Below are 24,278 nucleotides of genomic sequence, written 5' to 3' on the forward strand. Positions count from 1 at the left end.
GTGGTGCTTGGGGAGCATTACTCGAGTCCCTGGGTACTCCAATATGGGGTCCCACAGGGTTCAGTTCTGTCCCCCATGCTCTTTAATATCTATATGAAGCCGCTGGGCGAGGTCATTAGGAGATTTGGAGTGCATTTCCAGCAATATGCTGATGATACGCAGCTCTACTTCTCCTTTTCATCTTCTTCAGGTGAGGCTGTTAATGTACTAAACCACTGCCTGGCCGCGATAATGGACTGGATGAGAGCTAATAAACTGAGACTCAATCCTGACAAGACTGAGATGCTGTTGGTGGGGGGGCTCTCTGCCCAGATGGTTGATATCCGACCTGCCCTAGATGGGGTTACACTCCCCCTAAAGGAGCAGGTCCGTAGTTTGGGGGTCTTATTAGATCCGCTCCTGTCACTGGAGGCTCAAGTAGCCTCGGTGGCACGGAATGCGTTCTACCAGCTTCGGCTGGTAGCCCAACTATGACCCTATCTGGATAAGGAGAACCTTGCCACAGTTATCCATGCTCTGGTAACCTCTAGATTGGACTACTGTAATGCACTCTACGTAGGGTTACCTGTGAAGACGGTTCGGAGACGGTTCGGAAACTTCAGCTGGTGCAGAATGCTGCGGCCAGAGTTCTTACTGGGACAAAAAAATTTGATCATATAACACCTGTCCTGGCCCAGCTGCACTGGCTACCAATATGTTTCCGGGCCAGATTCAAAGTGTTGGTTCTTACCTATAAAGCCCTTAACGGCATCGGACCGCAATACCTGGCGGAACGCCTCTCCCGCTATGTACCTACCCGGTCGCTGCGCTCGACGTCGAAGGCCCTTCTCCGTGTCCCAACGCATAGGGAGGCACGGAGAACGATAACTAGAGCTAGGGCCTTCTCAGTGGTGGCCCCCGAACTATGGAATGCCCTCCCTGATGAGATACGCCTGGCGCCTTCTTTGTTATCTTTTCGGCGCCAGGTAAAGACCTACCTCTTCGTCCAGGCATTTTAAAAATTTAAAAATTTGAATTTAAAATTGAAAATTTTTAATTATGTTTTATTGTGTATTGTATTTACATCCACTTGTATTTTAACCTGTTTTATTATGCTGTACACCGCCCTGGGAGCTTATTGCTATAGGGCGGTCTAAAAATGTAATAAAATAAATAAATAAATAAATAAATTGTTGCACCACAACCCTTTCAATCACATTCCCTAAGAAGGGGGTATTTGCAACCGGGTGGTAGTTGTCGCAAACCAATGTGTCCAGGGTGGGCTTTTTCAGGAGCTGTCAGATCACCACCTCTTTCAGGGCGGCTGGAACCATTCCCTCCCGCAACAATGCGTTGACCACACCCTGGATCCACTCGATCTAACACCCTCAGCAAGCTTTAATAAGCCAAGAAGGAAAAGGGTCAAGAGGACACTTTGCTTTCCGCATCATCGCAAGCACCTTGTCCACATCATCAGACCACATCAACTTAAACCGTTCCCAGGAAGTTGCAGCAGACGTCGTGCTGGAACCTCACTGGGGACTGCAGTAGATGTGGATGAGGCATCAAGATTGCTATGGAGGCGAGCAACTTTACCCTCCACGTGCCTTGCAAGCAATTCACAGTGGGTCTCTGAAGGGTCTAAAACTCCATTTCCTGGAGTTGATGTCAACAGACCCCTGACAATACGGAATGGTCCACTGGATGGCTACTTGAGGATGTGATGGAGGCAGACAAGTGGGCCTTCTTCACCGCCCTTACGGCCGCACAATAGACACGGTTATGATGTTTTACTCATGCCTGATCAGCCTCACAGCACGTCTTCTGCCACTTGCGAGCTAGCCGTCATCCAGCCTATTTCATTGCCCTGAGCTCACTGGTGTACCAGGGTGCAAACCAGGCTCCACAATGCCAGAGAGAGCACACTGGGGCAACCGTGTCAAGAGCCTGATGTGCCTCGCTGTTCCACAGTGTGACAAGGGCTTCAACAGGGTCAGCTGCTCTATCTACTGGGAACTCCCCCAGGGCATTCAGGAATCCAGTGGATTCCATTAGTCTCTGGGGGGTGGACCATCTTAATCTGTCCATCACTCCTGCAGGGGAGGATTGGAGCCATAAGTCTAAATTTCACCAGGAAGTGGTCTGACCATGACAATGAGGTGACATCCACCACCCCATTGCATTTCGAACCCTCCAATATAAAACAGAAAGTTGCATTTCGAACCCTCCAATATAAAATGAAAACATAGCATGAATAGAATACCACCCCTGTTATCTTATAGCTAGATCCACCCTGTCCCCCTCCTTCCTTCCATGCTTGTATTAAAGTAAGTGGTTGGGATGCAGCTCATCCCAAGTAACTACAAATCCCTTATTTGCCTAGAAAAGGCTGATCCATGGTAAAAGTTGGCTATCTGTGTGCTAGCACTAGCAGCAAGGGTGTAACCACATCCTAATCTGGCATATATCACACAATCTGAATAATTAATATTCAAATGAGACAGTCTACTATATAGATGGACCATCTTAAAAAATGAAAGCAAAACGCTAGTTCAATCTTGCTAACAGCTCTGACATATAAGGTTCATTTTTTAAAATGTACTTACTGAAGAATGTCAGCATGAAAATGCCATCATTTCCTATCCTCAGCTGGTCAGAATCATCGAAGTCATCTCGTGCCACAAAGTCCTCCTCCTAAGACAGAAATGAGTTGAGATGGCTAACAAAAGTCTGACTGAAACTAATTACCATCATGAGGTTTACATTACTTATCCCAAAAGAGAACAACAGTGCAGCAACCATCAGGGCAAAACACTTTTCCTTTCTTTTCCATGAAAATCACAGATGGGTAAGAAAAGTTTTGTATCTATTCCTGAGGGTGAGACGATATCCATAGATAACTGACAGAAAGGAGGTCATAATTATTTTCTACTTATGATAGTGAGCAAAGTCAGAGATCACTAAAATTTAGTATAAAAATTGTATTCCAATACATTGGGGGAAGGGGAGGATCAAAAGCACTACATTTGCCCAAACAGTATAAGCTGAACTGATAGGCATTGTAGTGATCTAACTATGCAATTAAGAAAAAAGTTGTATTAATGTTTGTTTGAAAATGCACAAAGATTATGTAGCAACAAAATTTTATAAAATTAATGATTATGATTCATTTACATTGGGGGTAGGGTAGGGGCTCCAACTCCCATCAGTCCTAGTCAGCATGGCCAATAGTCAGGTATAGTAGGAGTTGTAGTCCAGCAATATCTTTTGGACACAGATCCCCAACCTTTGATTTAGGTGACACTAAGACATACAAAATGAATTCACACTTACCCTCCCAGGAACTAAGGGAATGGTAGCTTCTGCCTTAGTTCTTTCTGCTTCATCATAAGTAGGCAGTGTTGTGGCTACATTATAAGAAGGGGGATTAGGAAACCCAGCCTCATCTTTGTAGTCAAAATACACTGGGGTGGGGGGAGGAAGAGACATATGGGTTAATTATCAGAGCAATGAATATCTACATACAAAAAGCTACAACCTAATATTCCTTCCTTTGGGAGAAAGGGCAGAATATAAATTTAATAAATAAATACAATATATATTTGGAGAAAGATGTTTGTGAACTAACCTATGTTATGCAATATCAAAGATTCCATTTAAAAAACTTACATTGTGCACACAGAATATAAGTGGAACAAGGAGAACACTAAGGCCACAATTCTAGTCACACTTACCTGAGATTAAGCTCCAATGAACACAATGGAACTTACTGCTGATTAAACATGTACATGATCTCACTGTAAACAAGGTGCAGTACACTCTTACCAGAATGCTCTTGTCAGTCAAAAGACTGCATGGAAGTGTGAATTAAATAACTATGGGAAGCATCTAGGCAAGAGCGACAGCAGGTGTTGGACTATTCTGCCAAGGATGTTAAGACTTTGGAGCTTCGGAAAATTGAAAGTGCAACATACATTCATAGACAAATAGATCTTCAATCCATGAAAACAGGAAATGTTTGTTCAACAACAATTAAAAGCTTTGTGGCACCTTAAAGGCTAACAAATGGTATCATAAGCTTTTGTGGATTCAAGTCCCCTTTCTCAGATGTCCAAAGTGTTATCCTCAGCTAACAGGTATATTCACATGGATGTAGAGAAAAAATGTAAACAGCAGGGTTAGATGTAATGAAATAAAAAATAAAATAAACACAGTCTGTGACAATCACACTGAAGTGTAAATGCATGCAAAATCAGCAGTGACAGTTCACAACACATGAATATATTCAACGTTGTACTCCATACTCTCCTATTTCAAAAGAGAAGTGAAATATTTTAATATTTCCAATCTAACATTGCTGGACATCACAGAAAGGTCTAGAAGCTAATTAAGAAGAGAGAAGTCCCTGTTTTCTGGAGATTATCTGGTTCCAGGAATCCAAATGGAGCACAGCAAGAGAAAACAGACCCCTTAGGGAGATATGTTGTAGTAGTTATGCATTCTTCTCTAAAAAACTTCCATGGAAAAATACTATGTGTACTTAAACACAATATTTTGAGCATGATCCAGCCAAATTTAAGCACATTTAAGTCTCGCTGATTCCGTACAATATGCCTCTCTTTTCTTTTTCTTTACTTTTTCCTTCCACAGCTTCGGAATATCCAATATGACTGGTTTGCTCACAACTAACAATTTGGTGAAGTATTGGTGAAGGGATGAAAGCAAAACTATTGTGCAAACAGGAGAAGGCAACACAGGTTTAGGGCAGGCATGACTAACTTGTTTGACTACAACTCCCATCATTCTTGACTGTCGGCTATGCTGGTTGGGGCTGATGGGAGTTGTAGTCCAACAGTATCTGAAGGCCACAGGTTAGCTACTCCTGCTCTATGGTCTTTTATTCAGATAAGATTATGCGTAAGAAGGGACCCCTTGTATGCAACCAATTCAGACGATCAGTATTAATTCTCTTTCCAAAATGAAAGGTTGTCACAGCAATGCTGATGTCAATTATGAACATAATCATATAATGAATGTCATATAATGAATGTCACTTAGAAGCAGATTATGGTGCTTTGATTCATCCTATTAATTCTACACTGCATGCAAACATATTCCCAGGTGCCAATTTGAAATGGTTTGGAACTTTACAAGATGATCATAGCCTGTCGTAACAGCTGAGCACAACTGAAACATGGCTGCAGAATCCTCAGAGATATGATGAAGGCTTGGAGAAAGATACATTCTGCAAGCAGCAAGCAATAATTAGCCAGCATTTACAAATATGTTCAGGGGTGCCAACAGGCTTTTCTGGGTCCAGAACACTGAAAGTGGATCAGACCCTTCACCCCAAATTCAAAAAAAGAGCACATATGTGTATAAAATGTTCATATGCAATGCAAAGCTATGTAAATTTGTGTCCTCTTTTGTGGGTGGAGTAAAGGGCCCAAAAATAAATCAGGAGCCACACAACTAATGAGATGTCTGACAGGCAGAATGTTAACAGGTGAATTACAATTGCATTGCCATGCTAGAAAAGCTTGTCCTGTTGAATGTCTGCCTGCCACACAGCTGTTGGACACAAGAGCCTTGCTCTCTCTCAATGCCAACCCTAAACTTAGTTTTATGAGTTGTAAACCAGTTTGTTACTGCTCATATTTTATAAATTGATCTTAAGCTGGCAGTGTATCCCAATAACATATATTGTGGTTAGTTAGTTATTTACACATCATAACTATAGCAATGTTACCAGCAGAGGTCAGTCACCCTTTTCTCTCTCTCTCTCTCTCTCTGTATTGAGCAAAAGTTAACCTTTGACATGAATATACCCATTAAGTGTTTATAACAACAGCAACAATCCACCTCTAAGAATCCCCCATTCCCCCCCCCCAAGGACGAGAAAGCAATTAATCAACCCTTTTGCTGCTACAGACTACATTTCCCTAAAAAATCCAATACACTTAGACTGGATAACACTGGTTTATACAGTACAGTTGTCATACGCTACTCTATCTGAGCTGCCGGCAATAGGAAGATAACAACTCTGAGCTATTTTGCAGAGCCTGCATATGTTGCAAAACACAGCAGTTCAGCCCAAACATGAACAATATAAAGGTCAGATGTGCAAGAAAGTCAAATTCTAGCCATCAGCGTGGTGCTGTGAGACCTCCATCTTTGCTCATTTGCAACAGGAAGTAGGAAGGAGAAAGAAAACTAAGTTGTCTTGCGGTCTCAGTCTCCCCTTCCTGATATGCATATAAATTAGTGGCAAGCTTCACAGCAAAAAATGTAATACAATATAAAATTAGCCATACGTTGAAATGCTGCATAGCTCTCAGTGTGAGCCTTCCTGTCTCTGCTAAGACAGAGCACTCTGGAACATAAGATGAGCCTTGTTTGACAAAGATGGTTTTCATGAAATCACACATTTTCCCACAAATTTAGGCTGTCTGCACATAACTTTGCTATCCTTCCAATCACTAGCAAATACATTCTACTATCTATAAGGTTTAAATGTTACCTGAGTTCTCCCCAGAAATGCTGCTGTAAGGTGGTGGGAAATCATTTACAATTTGTAGATTCTCACCAAGCTCTTCCTCGTTCTGCAACTAAACAAATATATATATGTATATGTTTTGGTTTAACATTGCAAGGACAAGATGAAAAGTGCAAATGTTATCTTAAATGCGCACTTAAAAAGAAATCAGGACAGTTTCAACTGTGATTGCAGAAATTTGAAATCACTAACAAAAAATGTAAAATATATTTCTTATTGATAAAAATAATGAAAAATAATATATTTAAAAATAGTGAGTAGGTGTTTAATAAATTAAGGCAATTTAAATCAATGATTTAAATCATTAATCAGGTTTCCTATTTTGAAATTATATTTTCCTGTATCTGGGTGCTGTAACCATTAAATGTATTGATTTGCAACTAAACAGAATCTTTATATAACCTGGGAGCATAATCCAACTGAGACTTGTATAGATGGAGCTGTAAGCATCCAGAACTTTCAAGAAGCAAAAACTAAATAATGTTTCCCCATGAGATGGAAAGCAAATGTCCATGCTGTTTGGTTGACAGAGTCATAAATATTCTAAATTTGAGAGCTGAAAGCATTTCAGAGCTCTGGTAGCTGGAGTAAAAGGTCACCATAACTGTTTTTAAATAAATAAATAAGGGCTCTGTGGATGAGTTTGATGAGTTACAGGATGGTATCTCCTGGATTACAGTGCCCGTGATTACTTACTAATCCTTGGTCCATTAGGATACCCATAGTCATACACAGTACATGCCAGTGTGTAATTTGTAATTCTCAGGTATTTTCTCCCATGCATCTCTCTTTTATATTCAAGAGGGAATGTTTTCTCTTTTGCACTGAAGAGGCTCTTAGGGGAAGAACCATACCTCAGTGGGTGAGCAAGTGCTTTGCATGCAAAAGATCCCATGTTCAATATCTAGCATCTCCAGGTAGGGCTAGGAAAGACGATTTCTGTCTGAAACTGTGGATAGCCACTAACAGTCAGTATTGACAATACTGAACGAGACTAACCTGCTATGACTCAGTATCAGGCAGCTTCTTATGTTCCTAAGAACAGCCTTTAATTGCTGATTCAGACATAATGGAAAACCATCATTTTCTGCTATGAGAAAACCTGCACAAGCCTTAGTGCTGGGAACTCTCCCTCCCCTTTTCCTCCATAAATGCAAGGAGGAGATCAAAAGCTTCCACATTTATTTTAGAACTTTCCGCAGCTCCATATTATGTCCTACCTCAGGGCACTATGGTTTGTTCTAACTATGGAGCATATTAATTGAAATATTTGACAAAGGATCAAAGATTTAGCCTAGGAATCTGGCTTTTAAGGAGAAACAGAAATACAGCAGGACTCTCTTTTCCTTATGACTGGCTAATGGGTTTGGGAGGGGACTGAAAATACTGTATGTAAGTCAAGCTAGAAAACAGGGGGAGAGTTGAAGAACTGGAGTTGAAAAACTTGAGAGAGATTTCAAGAATTAAAGAGAAAGATTGTAAGACAGTAGGATTGCTATAAAAGAAATCATGAAAAAGTTGAAAAGAGACCCAGACTGATAAGTATTGGTTTGGTGAGGTAAACAGTCTCTAGAATAAGTCTAGCTCAATGCGTTTACATCTGTTTCTTTTTCTTTGCTCTTACAGATAACTACTTAAACTGGAATACAAGCTTTTTTCCCTAACACAATTTTCTAAAAAACTGTTCGTTGCCTTACAAAAATTATTAAGTAAAAGCATAGCTTGTTTTGGAACTTTTTTGTTAGATATCTTGTTATTCACCTCATATCTAAATGCCATACCATTCTATTCAATATAGGGAGCCAGTTGGGCTAATTAAAATCCAAAAGCTTAAAGGGCTGTTCCGTAAAAACAAATTAAGGGGAAAAATACCCCCTTGGTGACAATGACAAAGAAAGACAGGTTGTGTTAGGTGCCTCCCTTCTCTCTTACAGTGCATACCACAGCCTGTGCCATCACAGGACCAGAGAACGGTTTGATTTTACTATTCCTGGTCTAAAGCAATTGTTTGCGCAGGTGATAGGCCATGCCTCTGAAAGTACAAGTCAAGAGATGGCATTTCCTTCCCCCTCTCAGCTGCCAGTTAACCCAGAAGGACATGGAAAGCTATTGCTAACTACATGTGGAAATCATTTCTACTGCCTGCACATCTAGAAAAAAGCCATAATGGTGTGGCTGAAAAGGGGGGAGGCTGCATATGGCAAATGGCAGACCAGGGTTTGGCTTGCAAATCACCAGTTGCCAACTTTAAGTTTTATCTAAGGCTCTGATAGGAAGAGGGATGTGTAATGGTGCTGCAGAAGCTATATCACATTGTATATATCTGCAAAAAAAGGACAGACATAAGATAAATTAAAAGTGATTATTTTGGGTATAGTTTTTGTAAACAGGAAGAAACAGTCAGAAGAACTTGTGAAAGAAGAATGAAATTTGAGGCCATGCACACAATCAAGAAAGAAATGACACAGACATGGTTAAGGCCCTTTTCAAGGAGAAAAGGGAGAATTGCTACTCTTGCTTACTTGATACAAGGAAGAAAGGCATGGGTAGGGAGTCCATTTGAGGTTTGAATGTCAATCATGGAGAAACCATTGAAACAGTTACATAATCATATTAGATAGGATGGTACAATAAAGGTGGAGGAAAAGAGGAAATAACTGTCAAAGGAAATATGTTGACAACTGTGTTATGGAGAATAAGATTGATTGTTTTATATTAAGACAACTTCCAAAGATTCCAATTACTATTCTTGTGTGTGTGTGTTATTTGTTAATATACTGGATTCTTTTTAGCTTCTCGTAATATTTATAACACACCAGACTCTGGATTATTTAGATACAACACATTTATTTCAAAGTCCAGAAAGGTGCATGGGCCCCTTCCGTCCTGTTCAGCTGTTCTGTTAGAGGCAAGCTATATTCCAAGACTCAACTTTATACCTTGCAAGGAACATGAACATGATTCTCTTCTTAATGGATAGAGCTCACAACATATTTTTCAATAATGCCAGCCACCTAAAATCTACTAACTGCTTATTAGCACAGCGAGGATTCACAAAGTAGGAAAAGCAAATCATACAATTTTACATGGATAGAGACTGGTAGCATACGATGGGCCAATTTTCATCTGCAGCATGCGGAACACAGAAAAGTACAGAACAAGGCCTAACCAAAGTTTTGAAAGACTGGGGTAACGAAGACAATGACTGTTTTGTGATTTTGCAACTGGTAAAGAACATTTCCTTTAATTTATTTTATTTATTTATTTATTAGATTTCTACACCGCCTGACTAGCAATAGCTCTCTGGGCGGTGTACAACAGAAAATACAAAATACATCTCATAAAAAGTGCATAATAAATATTACAAAAACGTATAAAGTGCAAAAATCAGATTACATAATTTTTTAAAATTTAAGTTAAAATGCCATAGAAAAGAGGCAGGTCTTAAGCTGGCGCCGAAAAGACAGCAGCGTCGGCACCATACGCACCTCAATGGGGAGACTATTCCATAGTTCGGGGGCCACCACTGAGAAGGCCCTAGTTCTTGTCACCACCCTCCGAGCCTCTCTATGAGTTGGGACTCAGAGGAGGGCCTTCGATGTAGAGCGCAGTGTCCAGGCAGGTTCATATCGGGAGAGGCGTTCTGACAGGTATTGTGGTCCCGCCCGTAAAATTGGGTTGGCTATCTTTTTCCAGCCCAAGGGTCATGATAACCCCTCCCAGGACCACATGCAAGCTGTAGATGTGTCCAAAAAATGCAAATGGCCATCCCACACTTTTGCACATGTATGCATACTTCTCATACACACACCACAGCACTCTTCTCCAACAGCATGATCTGCATGTAAAAGTGCCCAATTACCAAGATTCAAAAAAGAAATTGGGTCCCTTTTTGTTGTTATTGTTATTTCTGGCTAATTTCCTTGTTATTAGTTGTTTCCTCATTGTTATATGTTTAGCTCTTTCTTCCCATCCATCTACAATGGTGCTATGATGGATATGTAAGGTCATTCCTCTTGTTGGATGGAAGCTGAATATTTAAAAATAATAAAAATTGTTTATTAAAAAATGACATGACTAGAATCCACCTCTGACAGATACTACTGCAATATATTCCACCACCAAGTCTTCCTTTCCCAACTTTCTCCTTTAATTCTGATCAAAATCTGATCACTTGCTTAATTTAATAATGCCCATGTCACTATGATCGCATTTCCTCATTATAAGATTTTATTCAATAGTTCCAGACAGTGTTCAGTCTAATTTGTTACTTTTAAATGCCCCTCATCTTCTTTTTCTCATCTCATGCTATTCCTGATAATACTCTCCATGTGTTGTGAACTCTTCTATTTCCATCAGCTTCCCTTTTGCCTGGATTCTCTCCCAACCCCTGCTCATCTTCTCTTCTCCACTACCACCACTGGGAGCAGATCAGAGTGCTCTGGAAACAGGAAGCAGCACTTCAATTTGTTATAATGTTTTCCAAGTCCTGGTGATAGCCAAAGGATCAGGAAACATTGGAGCAGATCGGAGAGCCCCTTCATGTTTCTAGAGTGCTCTGATCAGTTCCCAATGGTGACTAAAATCATCATGAAGAGGAGAGATGCTATGTGGTTCAGCACTATCAGAAAATTGGGTTGGGGCAGACAAGCTATCAAAAATGGTTTGGTAGGTCAGATCAGACGCATGGATTGGTAGTTCACCACTCTTCCTTTAAAACATGAAGATGGGACAAAATATTTGCTGTGTTTAGACAAAGCGTCTAACAGAGTGATCTCATTATCTGCTGGTGGAAGGAGTTAGGATTGGTAGCAAATGCCCCTTGGCCAGTGGAGAGGAACACCACCAGAGCGAGGTACCTTCACAGACAGAAGCTCTAAAAGCATAAATTCACCACTGGTGGTATTTCAGCCAGAAGCAGACCCTGAAAAGGCATTCCAAGAGTAAAGGAGGCCTAGGATCAACTGGATCCAAAGGCCCTCTGTTCTTCCAAGAGGCTCCAAGATCCAGGCCCATCAACTATGCCAACGTGAAGTTTGCATAGTCCCCCCGGCAAATGGAATTAAAAAACCAAAACAAGAACCACTTGAATGAAGAGAAAACAAAAACACAACCCCCCTCCCCAAATCTCATCTCTTGGCCAGTGTGTCACCGGAACTCTGGAGGTGGTGGAACATCTACAACTTCAATCCCCCAACCCTGCTCAATATGAAGACGCATACATTTCTGAATAAATTTTTGCTAAGGAAGCAAATACTAGTACTATTTCTACTTTTCAAAATTGTTATGTGGCCTTTTCATTAGGCATTTGTGTCTTCTGTTTTTTCTGCTTCTCTCAAGACTCGGATTTTTAGAATGTGTATTTTTTTAAAAAAGGTCCTGAGATTGGTTTTTTATATTTAATCAAGAATGTATACTTTGTTCACTAGCCATTAAGATGCTTCTTTATTTAAAAAGAATAAGGTCAGGCCATTATAATTTCAAATTCATATTCAGAAAACAGTGTAAAAAGGGAAAACAATTCACAAACAATTGGTATTTAAATTCAAATTAAATAATGTTTGTTCGTATTTCCTAATCTATTTTATTTCTTCTATTCCTCCCAGTAAAAGCTTCTCCATTATGAATGGTATTCCTTAAGAGTTTTACACTGTATACCTCTCACTTGCAGACATTAAAAGAACAGAAGGATCAGTACATATATTCATTCAGAACTGCTTATGAACAAATCTAGAGCACTGCAAGCCTTCTTACCAAGCCCATCACCAATAAACGTATGCTTCTGTTTCTAAATTTTATTATCTTAATTTGTGTGCAAAAACTGCTGAATGGTCCCAGAATGACAATGCATGAAAGGCTCTAGATTGCAGATACCACTCCTCAAATCTCATTCTGTTTCTATGGCAACATAGGAGAGTTCAGTAAGATCTCAAGTAGGCATGTGAAAAAGGTATTGAAGATGACTGCACTAGCATTTCACAACAAAGCATGTAAAATACAACTTATACATCTCAATCTGTATAAAGATAATACTTTCTTACATTTGATTATTACAGCCAGGCCCCTCTTTATTGGCTCTACTTTAGCAATCATATGTCCTCCTCAATGTGACTCTTCTTCATTCATGTCATAGTTGTAAATGGATACATTTAGACACATATTTGCTGAACAGTAACATTATTTGCCCCAGTTTATAGAGGCCACCTCCTACCATGCTTGTAGATAGGATGGTATATGTGATGCTGTCAATAAAGGATTATGAACTGCACTGGCTGCCTATTTGCTACCAGGCTAAGTTCAAGGTTCCAATTTTGGTGTATGAAGCCCTATGCAGCTTGGGACCAGGATACCTGAAAGACCATCTTATCCGTTATATACCCAGTCAATCACTGCACTCTGCAGGTGAGGGCCTCCTGCAGATAGCATCTTATCAGGAGGTCCATTCCGCACAACATAGGAAATGGACTTTAGTGTGGCGGCACCTACCCTGTGGAATTCCCTCCCATTAAATATTAGACAGGTGCCATCTCCGTTATCTTTTTGGCGCCTATTGAAGACCTTCCTTCTTCAACAAGCTTTTTAAGTTGAAACCTATCCCAGTCTGTGTTGGAATTGCTTTTTAATATGTTCTTAAACCTTCTTTTAAAAATGTTTTTAATCTTAGAAGATGTTTTGAAAGGTTTTTTTAAGAAACATTTTTAAAGATGTTTTGTTTTAATGTGTTTTAAATTTTGTTTTTATGTTTTAAAGTTTTTAGTGCTTTTGCTTGCTGCCCTGGGCTCCTGCTGGGAGGAAGGGTGGGATATAAATCAAATAATAAATAAATAAATAAATAAACAAATAAACAAACAAATAAATAAATAAATAAATAAATAAAATGAAATGACATAACAAGGAGACACTCACATCAAGCAGAGGCCTAAGTCACCAAGAACAGCATTTGTTCAATGCTGGAAGAACCAATTGTACAAACTGTATAAGTCTCAGTTGTCCAACCCTACAGATGTTTTTGTCATTTTCCAGCCGATGTCTTTCACTTTGGTTTCTTCAGCCATTTCGAAACATTTATGCATCTCATCCCCAGATGTTGCCTCTACACTATTTTAAATCATTCCACATGCTTACCTTTTTTAAAAAAAACTATAAAGATCAGTACCTTTTATATGTTCTAAAAACTATTATGAAGTTTATATTTGTTTATAATGTTCACCGCCCAGAGACCTGTTGCTAGTCGGGTGGTATATAAGCTTAATAAAATAAAATAAATAAATAAATAAATACTATGCCAGCTTTATTTTTAACCTAGTGGTCACTGGCAATTAGGAATTTCAACCAGACAAGTGGGTGGCAGAAGAAGGATGGCTCCTCTTTGGACAGCTCACTGTCATGTTCCCTGCCTCAAGATCCCAGGGTTGGACTCGGATTAAGACAAGTCATCAGTCACTCAATCTCTCAGCATCACTTCTATGCTGCCTCACCCTGAAGATGTGGTTCTTCCATCGTTTCTGCACTCATTCTAGTTCATTTACACTTGATCCATTATCCTTGACTAACCAAATTGGACAGAATATTCCAAATTATATCTCACCACCTCTTCATACTGGGATATTACTTCCCTATTGAAAGTATCTCTATTTGTACATCTAAAACCATAATCCTATGCATACTTAGTAGGCAGTAAATCATATGGGACACCAACATTCACATGAACATGTGGTAAGAAGAACCCACACCTTCTTTGAGAGTACATCACTTTGGTAGGATATATTCATCTTGCAATCAAATGAGATCACTGAATCACTTTTCTGCTCTATTGTTCCCTTTTAAAAGAGTCCCCTTTTAAATAGCTCCTTTCTACTTGTAGTACACTATATTCTGGAATCACAAAATTCTGTAGAATTGGCTGATAATGAAACTTGAATTGTGCATACTGATGTTCTTCTCAGCAAAGGAGAATCGTGTGGACCTCCAGATGTTGCTGAACTACAATCTCCATCATTCCTAATGATTGGCCATGCTGGCTGGGGTGACTGAGAGTTGGGAGTCCAACAACATCTGGAGGGCCACAGGTTCCCAACCTATGTTTTATCCTCTTTTGTTTTCCTTCATTTCTCTCTTTTTCTCTCTCTTTTCACTTCAAGCTTTCATCAAGGCTCTAGTGGTTGTTAATCGTGTTTGCTTAATCTTTTAAAACACCATGGAAATTTGACTGTGCTACATTAAAACACTAAAAGGTTAAAATGGAAATTTTACATCATCACACTGCAAGCTTCTATAAAATAACTACATTTGGTGGGGCTTACTCTGCAGCAAGTTCGTTTAAGATTGTAGCCTCACAGAACAATCCTACCTAGTCAGAAAAGAGAGAATAGAGGGTAGATGAACTACCAAATCAAAAGCTTTGCCAGGCTCACGCTATGGAGAGCAATGACATTTTACCTCCCCCCCCCAGAACAGTTTTTTCTTCAAGTTGCAATGGGAGGGACAATAAAGATCCAAAGCCCTCCCTATCCATCCCCAACATGCGTCTTCTTTACCCACTTGGCAACTGGAGCATCAGCTGTGGAGGACGGACAGATATAGAGGTTCCACAGCTGCAATCAGCAGGCCTCCATGTTTGGGCCTACCACTCTATTCACAGACTGGGAGATTTGCAAAATCCTATGGCCCCTGGAACAGCTTCCCAGGGACCACAGGATTGCATCCTATTTATAACATTTACTTGGGATTTTCTACACCTGTTGCCAAGTACTTATTGCATCTACGTTAATTTCTCCAGAAATTATATTAGGATCTATTTTACAACTATTTTCAAAAATGTAAAAAATGCATCAGATGAGCATAGTCTGAAAACAACTGTATAAGCTTTTCAAATTAATTTTGCACCAGTCTGAGAAGCATGCACTTTTTTGCTATATGGATTCCTTCCTAATTTAACTATGTTAGGCTCCCCCTCTTCTCAAAATAACAAATTTGGAAGAAAAACACAGTAAATTTTTATACTTTACCAATTAAGGCCTTCTGATCCTACAAATATTGCATAGAAGTAAGTTGCAGTATTTCTGTGGTACTTGTTTCCATCTAATATGCTCACAACTGATGTTTCAGAGACAATGGGTTGGTGCCAAAGACATCCTTTTGTGAATAGGAGTCCTTCTGTTCATGGAAGCGGCACGGATGTTAAATGAAATGTGAAATGTTAAATGAAAGTGGGGAGAGAAGGCAATTTTTGCCAATTCCCCCTACCCTCTGCAGCACCTCCCATGCTATTCTGGAGGTTCCATCAACGTTCTGGAACAGATTGTCAGGAGGGCTGAAGAGAGTTCAGGAGCTGAGACAGAACAGCACTCCACTCATAGAACTAAGTACACCATTGGGCCTGCAGGCTCTATGAAGTTCAACAGAAATAATTGTCTGGAAGACCTCACACTATAACCTTCTCTTAGATTCCCTGAAAACCAACCTGAGACCCATGATCTGCATTGGATGTTTCACACAAACAAGTTAACACAAAACAGTTGTACTTATTACAGGAGAGCTCAGTTCTGTTAATCAGCTCTAGTATTATATCTAAACATAAGATGCTCAGCTTACAATGAAATGGCAAAGGATTTCACATGCTTCATCCCGCTATTAGTACAACATATTTTATCATTCATCACCTGATACCAAGTGTCCAGTTCATGGAAGCCCCAAATGTTCAATCTGTGTTAAGCCTTGTGCGTCTAAGTAAACATTATGTTTACATAACTAGGACTTAACTTGCTGTAATGCCCCGGGTACATAGATCAGCTATGAAATGCAGCCTGCTCAATAGAAATTAAAAAGAAAGAGCACATCTAGAATATTCTGCACCATACTACTGCTCTGACTTTTTCCAAAAACCACTATCTACAAAGTGAGAGAGGAAGGGATGAGCTGTGAAATGAACAATTGTCAACAACTCCCACTTCTAAATACCAAGTCTTTTTTTCTCCCCAGTCTTTGCCAAACTGCTGCTACTGACAGAAGATAATACCCAACCAATTTTGGTGTAACTGATTGCACTAATTGTACAGCCTTGTTAACAGCCACAAAATATGAAATCTTGAACCTGCTGGATCTTTTTTAACAACACCACAATATGAAATCTATAACCTGTAGATAAGCTAACTTCTTTTTAAAAAAATCTCATTTCCATTCAGGATGCCCAAATCTGAGGTATAACAGCAAAGTTGAAGAAATGACCATACAAAACCAAAATATGAATTTATTTATTGAATTAATTAATTTCTATCCTGCCCTTTCTCCCAGTAGGAGCCCAGGGTGGCACACAAAAATGCTAAGAACACTTTAAAACATCATAAAAACAGACCTCACAAAATATTAAAACACAACAGCCATTAAAAACATATTAAAACAAAACACCTCTAAAAACATTTTTTTAAAAACTTTTAAAACATTTTTGAAAGATTTAAAAATATATTAAAAAGCAATTCCAACACAGACTGGGATTGGTTTCAACTTAAAAGGATTGTTGAAGGAAGAAGGTCTTCAATAGGCGCCAAAAAATAGCAGAGATGGCACCTGTCTAATATTCAAAGGGAGGGAATTCTGCAGGGTAGGTGCCGCCACACTAAAGTCCATTTCCTATGTTGTGCGGAACGGACCTCCTGATAAGATGGTATCTGCAGGAGGCCCTCACCTGCAGACCGCAGTGATTGACTGGGTATATAACGGATAAGATGGTCTTTCAGGTATCCTGGTCCCAAGCTGCATAGGGCTTTATACACCAAAATTGGAACCTTGAACTTAGCCCGGTAGCTAATAAAATAAAATAAAAAACTATATGGACACTGCATGATTTGGTGGTAGACAAAGTGTAATGTAGTGGACAGAATGTTGAGAAGTGGACCTGGGTTCAAATTCCCACTCTGCCATGAAGCTCACTGAATAATGTTGGGCCAGTAACTAACCTACCTTCCTTGTGAGGAAAAAAGTAGGGAAAGCACTGAGTTCTTTGAGCGGGATACAAATTTAACTAAGTGGTCCAGAGTTTTCATTTTCACTGATGTGTATTATTGTTAATAACTAATATTCAATCCTGAAAATTTTAATATATCCACCAAGACAATGTAAGGATAGGGTCATTGTTTATGGGTGGTGGTGGTGGACAACATGTAGTTTGGAACCCAGTTCCAAAGGGTTTGAAACCTTATCTGCTAAAGCCCTATCTGAAAATATGAGGGTGGGGAGGACTACATCTAAGAATTTGCAGAAAGAAAATTAAAAGTAGCATATATTTATTAGACTTCAAAACATCCATCATTTTGAGCAAAGGGTACTAACAGAGTCACAGCTCACACTAGAAATGGCCTTCTCTCTCTTTTCAACAATGTCATCATGTGCTCTAACAAAATACTAATAGTTAAAAAGGCACATGCTATTGCAGAAATGCATGTCTCCCAGCAGTAATTATTCATCACTCATCACACACATCCAAATGTTATGTCATTGCAAGGAAGACAGAGGCGTTTTTACTGTACATATCAGGCCTAGTCTATGCTGAAGTACATGTACACAGAGCCTCCCAAACATGGATTTCAAATGAAATAAATCCCCTCCCACAAATCTGAGTAATGTAGCTGTGCTTGCAAAACTCACTGGAATGTGGATTTGAAACTGCTGAGTAAGCATATTGAGTGAGTAATTGTTTGTTCAGCAGAAACAATGTCTTCAAAAGGCACCAATAAAAGACTAAAGTTGCCTTGAAATTTACAGGAAAGGTATATTCATAACATAAAACCAGCAGAGTAAAATAAAAACAAAAAAACACAACACTGTCATTTTATATGTAGATATTAGTAGGAAAATATTTAGTTACAGAAACCTTTCTCCTTCCATCTTTAGATTGCAAACAAAGACTAACAACTATCATTTCTCCTTGGCTCACACCCACTGCTCCCAGCTTAGCAGAAACAAAAGCCTCAAAGTAACAGTTTGGCCCTTTTTAGAGAACTGAATTTACTGAAGCACTGGAATTGATACAACTTCCATGAGAAGGAAACATGCTGCTATTTAATGTAAATTTCAACTTTGCTTTAAGCAAATTTAATTTAAAAAGGAAGCTTTTGTATGCTCAGTCCATTTCCCATCTAGCTCAGTATTGTCTGCAATGACTGGCAGTAGCTTTTCGGAGTTTCAGACAGGAAAAACTTTGTAATTACAAAATCCAAATGTGAAACATCAAGAAATTATCTCCCTGCAAAAGATACAATTTAAAAGGAGGTCTGGAAGGCTGTGTTTACATCTCAAGGCTGTGAATATTAAAACATCATGGAATGCAGAGTATTCCTTAAATTTAAGAAACACACATACACAAACTGTTGCACCTGGGTTTTCCCTGATTACATTAGAAAATTCCAGGGGAACGAGAAATGTGTTAGGATTTAATTGCTTTCTTCTCATTCTTTATACCAAATGTTAATTAATCCAGAATAACTACCAACCCACTTCCAAATTCACATCACAATTAACACAGATTAAAATCGCCATCTATAAGCAAGTACCGAAAGGCCAGCTGGTTGGGAGGCATCTATCCTGCTACTACATTGTATTTAATAACTCGAATTTCGAGTATTGGAAGATGATCATAGTGGGTAACTCACTGAGTGTCCATCCTTAGAATGTAAAAAATAATAATTGGTACCCAACAATCAAAGGAAGGGTACTAGTATTATTCAGGTCTGGGTATCTGAACCTCCCTTGTATATATCGCCCAGATCATACGCCGAATAATGGGGAGCAAGCTACCTTCCCTACCCCACATGCCTGCTGCCTTCTCAAGGCAGCTTACACAAACTCTCCTCCTGCCTTTAAATGTAGGGATGAAGGGGGGGGGGGGTTGGATGGGCGATCTGAACCAAGGGGCGGGGAAATAATTGACATTGCCCCATAAATAAAGGGCCTAACTAGGAGCAGAAAGAAATCTCTGTTCCAGAACGGGTCGTGGCACGAAAAGGCTTAAACCGGGGCTGCGTGTGTTCCTCATAACTCCCCCGCTCCTTCCGGGCTAAGCTTCCACGTCTTCAATGTGGGTCACATAGAGAGGGCCCCACAACCTCGACTCCCCCCCCTCCCCCGAACGAGTTCGGCCTAAAAAGCCGCGGCGCTCGCGTGACTCGTCCTGCCGAGCCCCAGCGCGTCCCTCACCTGCTGGTATCGGCCACCACCGCTGCTGCTATTGCTGGCCTCGGCTGCCGCCGCCATGGCACTGGGCAAGGACCGAGCGAGTGAGCCGATTAGAATTACTCTGGTGTGCCGGGTGCAGAGAGACCGGGCGGGGGCCCCGCTGGGGACGGCTCGCGCTGACTCCCCTCCCCCACTGGGCGCTGCCAGTGCTGGACTTGGGGGCGGAGGAGGGTGGCAGCCAGCTGGGTCACTCGCCGCTTCCGCCGCCGCTGCCTGCTCAAGCGCCAACCCCTTCTCTTCCTCCTCCCTTTCCTCCGTCACACTCCTCCTCCTCCTCTTCCTTCAGGCAGCTGCTCTTGTGCTGCTCCTCGCCATCATGGACCCGCAGGAAAGCCTCTGAGGGGAACGACCCTCGCACGCATTCTTTGGAGACCAACCCCGTGGGATGACGCGAGTCTTCACATAATGGGTGCGGCTGGGGTAGGGAAAGGCTGGGTGGTGAGAAGCCCTCGTGGCTTTGTTTATCGTGATTTTTGATGATGGGAGTATGGTAAACTGAGCTCCAGATGTCGCACAAAATTAGTTACAGTGCTCATATTTTTGTATCCAACTGTGTCTCCAAAGAACTGACAGCAGCGTTTATCTCGCTCATGCTATCTTCACAATAACCCTGGAGGGAGGGGGTGTTTTGTTTTTGCCAGTTTTTGAAACAGCTGTGGTAATAATAGTACTAATAACAACAACCTTGTATTTGGGTTAAACATATGTGTATGTGTGGCCAGAGATGGAACTTGCAGAAAAAAGCCCCTTCAACTGAGCTATCAGGCGGCTCATTTGCTTACAAGCCCCCTGTCAAGAAGCAACGCTGTCCTCTGAACAGACCCTCAGTAATCCCAGTATAGTTCAGACTGTGCCAGAATCAGAAAACATGACTTACATGCACATCAGATAACTCGAGAAAGGCAAGACACAGACTGCAACTCGAGTCAAGTCGCACATTATATGGTCAAGGATTTCAGGATCTAGAAAACATTTACCATTTTAGAGATCAAGAACTGAAGCTAAGGTTATCCCAAGAACAATCAGAAACAATAATTAAGCAGCTCAGACTGACATGATACATAATAATTACCTAGGGCCAAATCTGACTTCCTTTGACCACGTCAGTCATTCTAGCTCATGCCCAGAGTTTGGGGGGGAAACAGGACGAACTTGAACTCTTAACACAAAAGAGTAAATACAACTTGATAGGTATAACTGAAACTTGGTGGGATAACTCCCATGACTGGAAGACAGCAATTGAAGGATATAGCTTGTTCAAAAAAACAGAAAGAATAGAAAGGGAGGCAGAGTCACACTGTATGTTAAAAATATATATCCCTGCGCAGAAATCCAGGAGGATGACAGAAGCCCCATTGAGAGCTTCTGGATTAAAATAAGCAAAGCAAGGAATAAAAGGAACATGGTGGTTGGCGTCTACTACCGACCACCAAATCAAGGAGGATGAAATGTTTAAAAAGCAAATTACCAATGTTTCAAGAAGGCATGATGTAGAGGTAATGGGGCTCTTCAGTCACCCCAATATCTGTTGGGAGACAAATTCTGCCAAACACGGTCCCTCCAAGAAATTCCTGACATATTGCTGATAACTTTGTCCTACAAAAAGTGGAAGAAGGATCAACTATCCTTGACTTGATGCTAACCAACAGAGATGACTAGTGGATGAAGTGGCAGTTAGGGGAACTCTGGAGGAAAGTGAACATGCACTTGAGTTCTTGATTTTAAAGGAAGCAAAAGCTGAGTGTAGCCATACGTGTACCCTGGACTTCAGGAAAGCTGATTTTAATAAACTCAGAACAATGATAAGTAAGTTCCCATGGCAAGTGACCCTAATGAGAAAAGGAGTCCTTGATGGGTGGGAGTTTCTAAAAAAGGAAGTTCTAAAGGAACAATTGCAAACAATTCCAACAAGGAAAAAAGGTGGAAGACAGCAGAAGAAGCCAATGTGGCTTCACAAAAAGCTTAGAGGTGGCGTGAATAAAAATATACAGGAAGTGGAAGGAAGGCCAGGCCATTAAGGAAGAGTGCAGACAGGTAGCACAGAATTGCTGGGATGGTGTCAGGAAGATTGAAGCTGAGAATGAGCTGAGGTTAGTAAGCAACAAAAAGCTTTCTTCAGGTACATGCATAAGAAAAGAAAAGAAATGGTGGTTCAGCTACTCAGTGAGGATGGCAAAATGATAACAGATGACAAAGGCAGAAGTGCTCAATTCCTACTTTGCCTCAGTCTTCTCCCAAAAGAGGGTCTATGGTCTTCCTGGCAAACATGAAGTTGAAGGGGCATGATTGCAGCTTGAGATTGATAGTAGGTCAAGGAATCACTTTGAATGAGTTCAAAACTCCAGGGCTGAATGAACTGCATCCCAGAGTATTGATGGAAATGGCTCAAGAACTCTCAGAACCACTGTCTCCTATCTTTTCGAAATCGTAGAGGATGGGTGAAGGTGGAAACTGGGAACTACAGACCAGTCAGCCTGACATCAATCCCTGGGAAAATTCTGGAGCAGATTATAAAGCAGTCAATCTGTAAGTACCTTAAAAACAATACAGTGATTACTAGAAGCAAATGTGGATTTATCAAGAACAAATCCCGCCAGACTAATCTTATCTCATTTTTTGATCGGGTAATCTCCCTTGTAGACTGTGGGATTGCTGTGGACATAATATATCTCACCTTCAGCAAAGTTTTTGACAAAGTGCCCCATGATATTCTGATTAGCAAGCTAGTTAAATGTGGGCTGGATGGAACAACTATCAGGTGGATCCACAATTGTCTACAGAACCATACTCAAAGAGTGCTTATCAATAGTTCCTTCTCCAACTGGCGGGAGGTAACAAGCGGGGTACCGCAGGGCTCAGTTCTGGGCTGAGCGCTCTTCAATTTTTTTATAAATCACTTGGATGAGGCGGTGTAGGGAATGCTTATCAGATTTGCAGATGACACAAAATTGGGAGGGATAGTTAATACCCTGGAGGACAGAAACAAAATTCAAAGTCATCTTGATAGGCTGGAACAGTGGGCTGAAAAGAACAGAATGAAATTGAACAAGGATAACTGTGAAGTTCAACACCTAGGAAAAAGAAACCAAATGCACAGTTATAAGATGAGAGGATACTAGGCTCAGCAATGTGAGAAGGATCTTGGGAATGTTGATCACAAGCTGAATATGAGCCAATAGTGCGATGTGGCTGCAAAAAAGGCAAATGCTATTTTAGGCGGCATTAACAGAAGGATAGTTTCCAAATCATGTGAAGTACTAGTTCCCCTCTATCAGGCACTGGTTATGCACTGGTTATGCTGACCACTGTTGTCCATGCACTGGTAACCTCCAGGCTGGATTACTGTAATGCGCTCTATGTGGGGCTGCCTTTCGGTTGGTCCGGAAGCTGCAGCTGGTGCAAAATGCGGCAGTGAGACTGCTCACTGGGGCAGGGTATTGCCAACATATCACCCCACTGCTGAAAGAATTGCACTGGCTGCCCATTTGCTACCTGGCCAAGTTCAAGGTCCTAGTTTTGGTGTACAAAGCCCTATACAGCTCGGGACCAGGATACCTGAAAGACTGTCTTACCCCTTATATACCCAGTCAATCACTGCGTTCTGCAGGTGAGGGCTGTGATGTTCCTATATTAATGTATATATGGTAAGTGTTGGTTGTTTAGAAGATACATGGTAAGTGGAATGAAAAAGGGGGAGTGAATGGGCAGTAGAATGCGAGATGATTGGCTGAGTGTTTAAAATGGCTGAATGTATAAAAGGAAGAGTGAGAGTGGAATCTGGGGGGGAGAAGAGAACTGAGTGGGTTGCTTGGTGGGGTTTAGAGAGTTGTTTGCCAGGAGGGAGGTGGAGTTCGGATTAGTGTTGAGTAAAACCATATGCTTATGTGCCTTAAGAAGAAATCTTGTTAATCTTGTTAGCTTTGTTATCTGTAATAAATACTTAATTTGGTTTACCAAAGGCCTGATCCTTGGCTGGGGTTTCACAGACCAGAAGGGAGGGTAAGGTAATGACCAAGGCTGAAGGGGAACTGTAACAAATGGTGGCAGCGGTGAAGAGAATAACAATACCAGTATTTAGAGTCTCTGGGAATACTAATATTGGGACGTTACTGGTGGTTGCCTAGCAGAGGAATCTGTTGAGATCTGTGCTAGAGTGGATAGGTAAACCATAAGGGAGTGCGGTCCGGACTGGTGGAGTCCCTGGTGGTGCCTAGAGACAGGCAGTAACCACGAGCAGGTAGGAACCTGACAGGGAGAGCCAGGGAAGGACGCCTCACAAGGGCCTCCTGCAGATACCATCTTATCAGGAGGTTCGTTCTGCACAATAGAGGAAACGGACCTTTAGTGTGGCAGCACCTACCCTGTGGAATTCCCTCCCTTTGATTATTAGGCAGGCGCCATCTCTGCTATCTTTTCGGCGCCTTTTGAAGACTTTCCTCTTTCAACAAGCCTTTTAGGTTGAGATCTATACCAGTCTGCGTCTGTGTTAGAATTGCTTAATATGTTTTTTAAT

General features: G+C 40.8%; 2 protein-coding genes across 3 annotated transcripts in view; one reads left to right on the forward strand and one right to left on the reverse strand.

The window, feature by feature from the left end:
• Window positions 1-20,073, reverse strand: part of NDFIP1 (Nedd4 family interacting protein 1) — a 34,260-nt gene extending 14,187 nt beyond the window's left edge. The window contains exons 1-4 of one of the 2 annotated variants that reach the window (XM_061617015.1): window positions 19,727-20,073; window positions 6,500-6,581; window positions 3,313-3,443; window positions 2,586-2,673 (exon numbers count right to left, since the gene is read on the reverse strand). In XM_061617015.1, the coding sequence (XP_061472999.1) occupies window positions 2,586-2,673; window positions 3,313-3,443; window positions 6,500-6,581; window positions 19,727-19,783 (358 nt within the window). In that variant the 5' untranslated portion in view covers window positions 19,784-20,073. Of the gene's footprint in view, window positions 1-2,585; window positions 2,674-3,312; window positions 3,444-6,499; window positions 6,588-19,726 lie in introns of both variants that reach the window. The other variant, XM_061617013.1, reaches the window with a different exon arrangement.
• Window positions 19,511-24,278, forward strand: part of GNPDA1 (glucosamine-6-phosphate deaminase 1) — a 33,682-nt gene continuing 28,914 nt past the window's right edge. The window contains exon 1 of the mRNA XM_061617012.1: window positions 19,511-20,174. The gene's annotated coding sequence lies outside the window, so the exon portion shown is untranslated. The remainder of the gene's footprint in view (window positions 20,175-24,278) is intronic.

The sequence above is a fragment of the Rhineura floridana genome, chromosome 3 (assembly GCF_030035675.1).
Source record: "Rhineura floridana isolate rRhiFlo1 chromosome 3, rRhiFlo1.hap2, whole genome shotgun sequence".
Taxonomy (NCBI): Eukaryota; Metazoa; Chordata; class Lepidosauria; order Squamata; family Rhineuridae; genus Rhineura; species Rhineura floridana.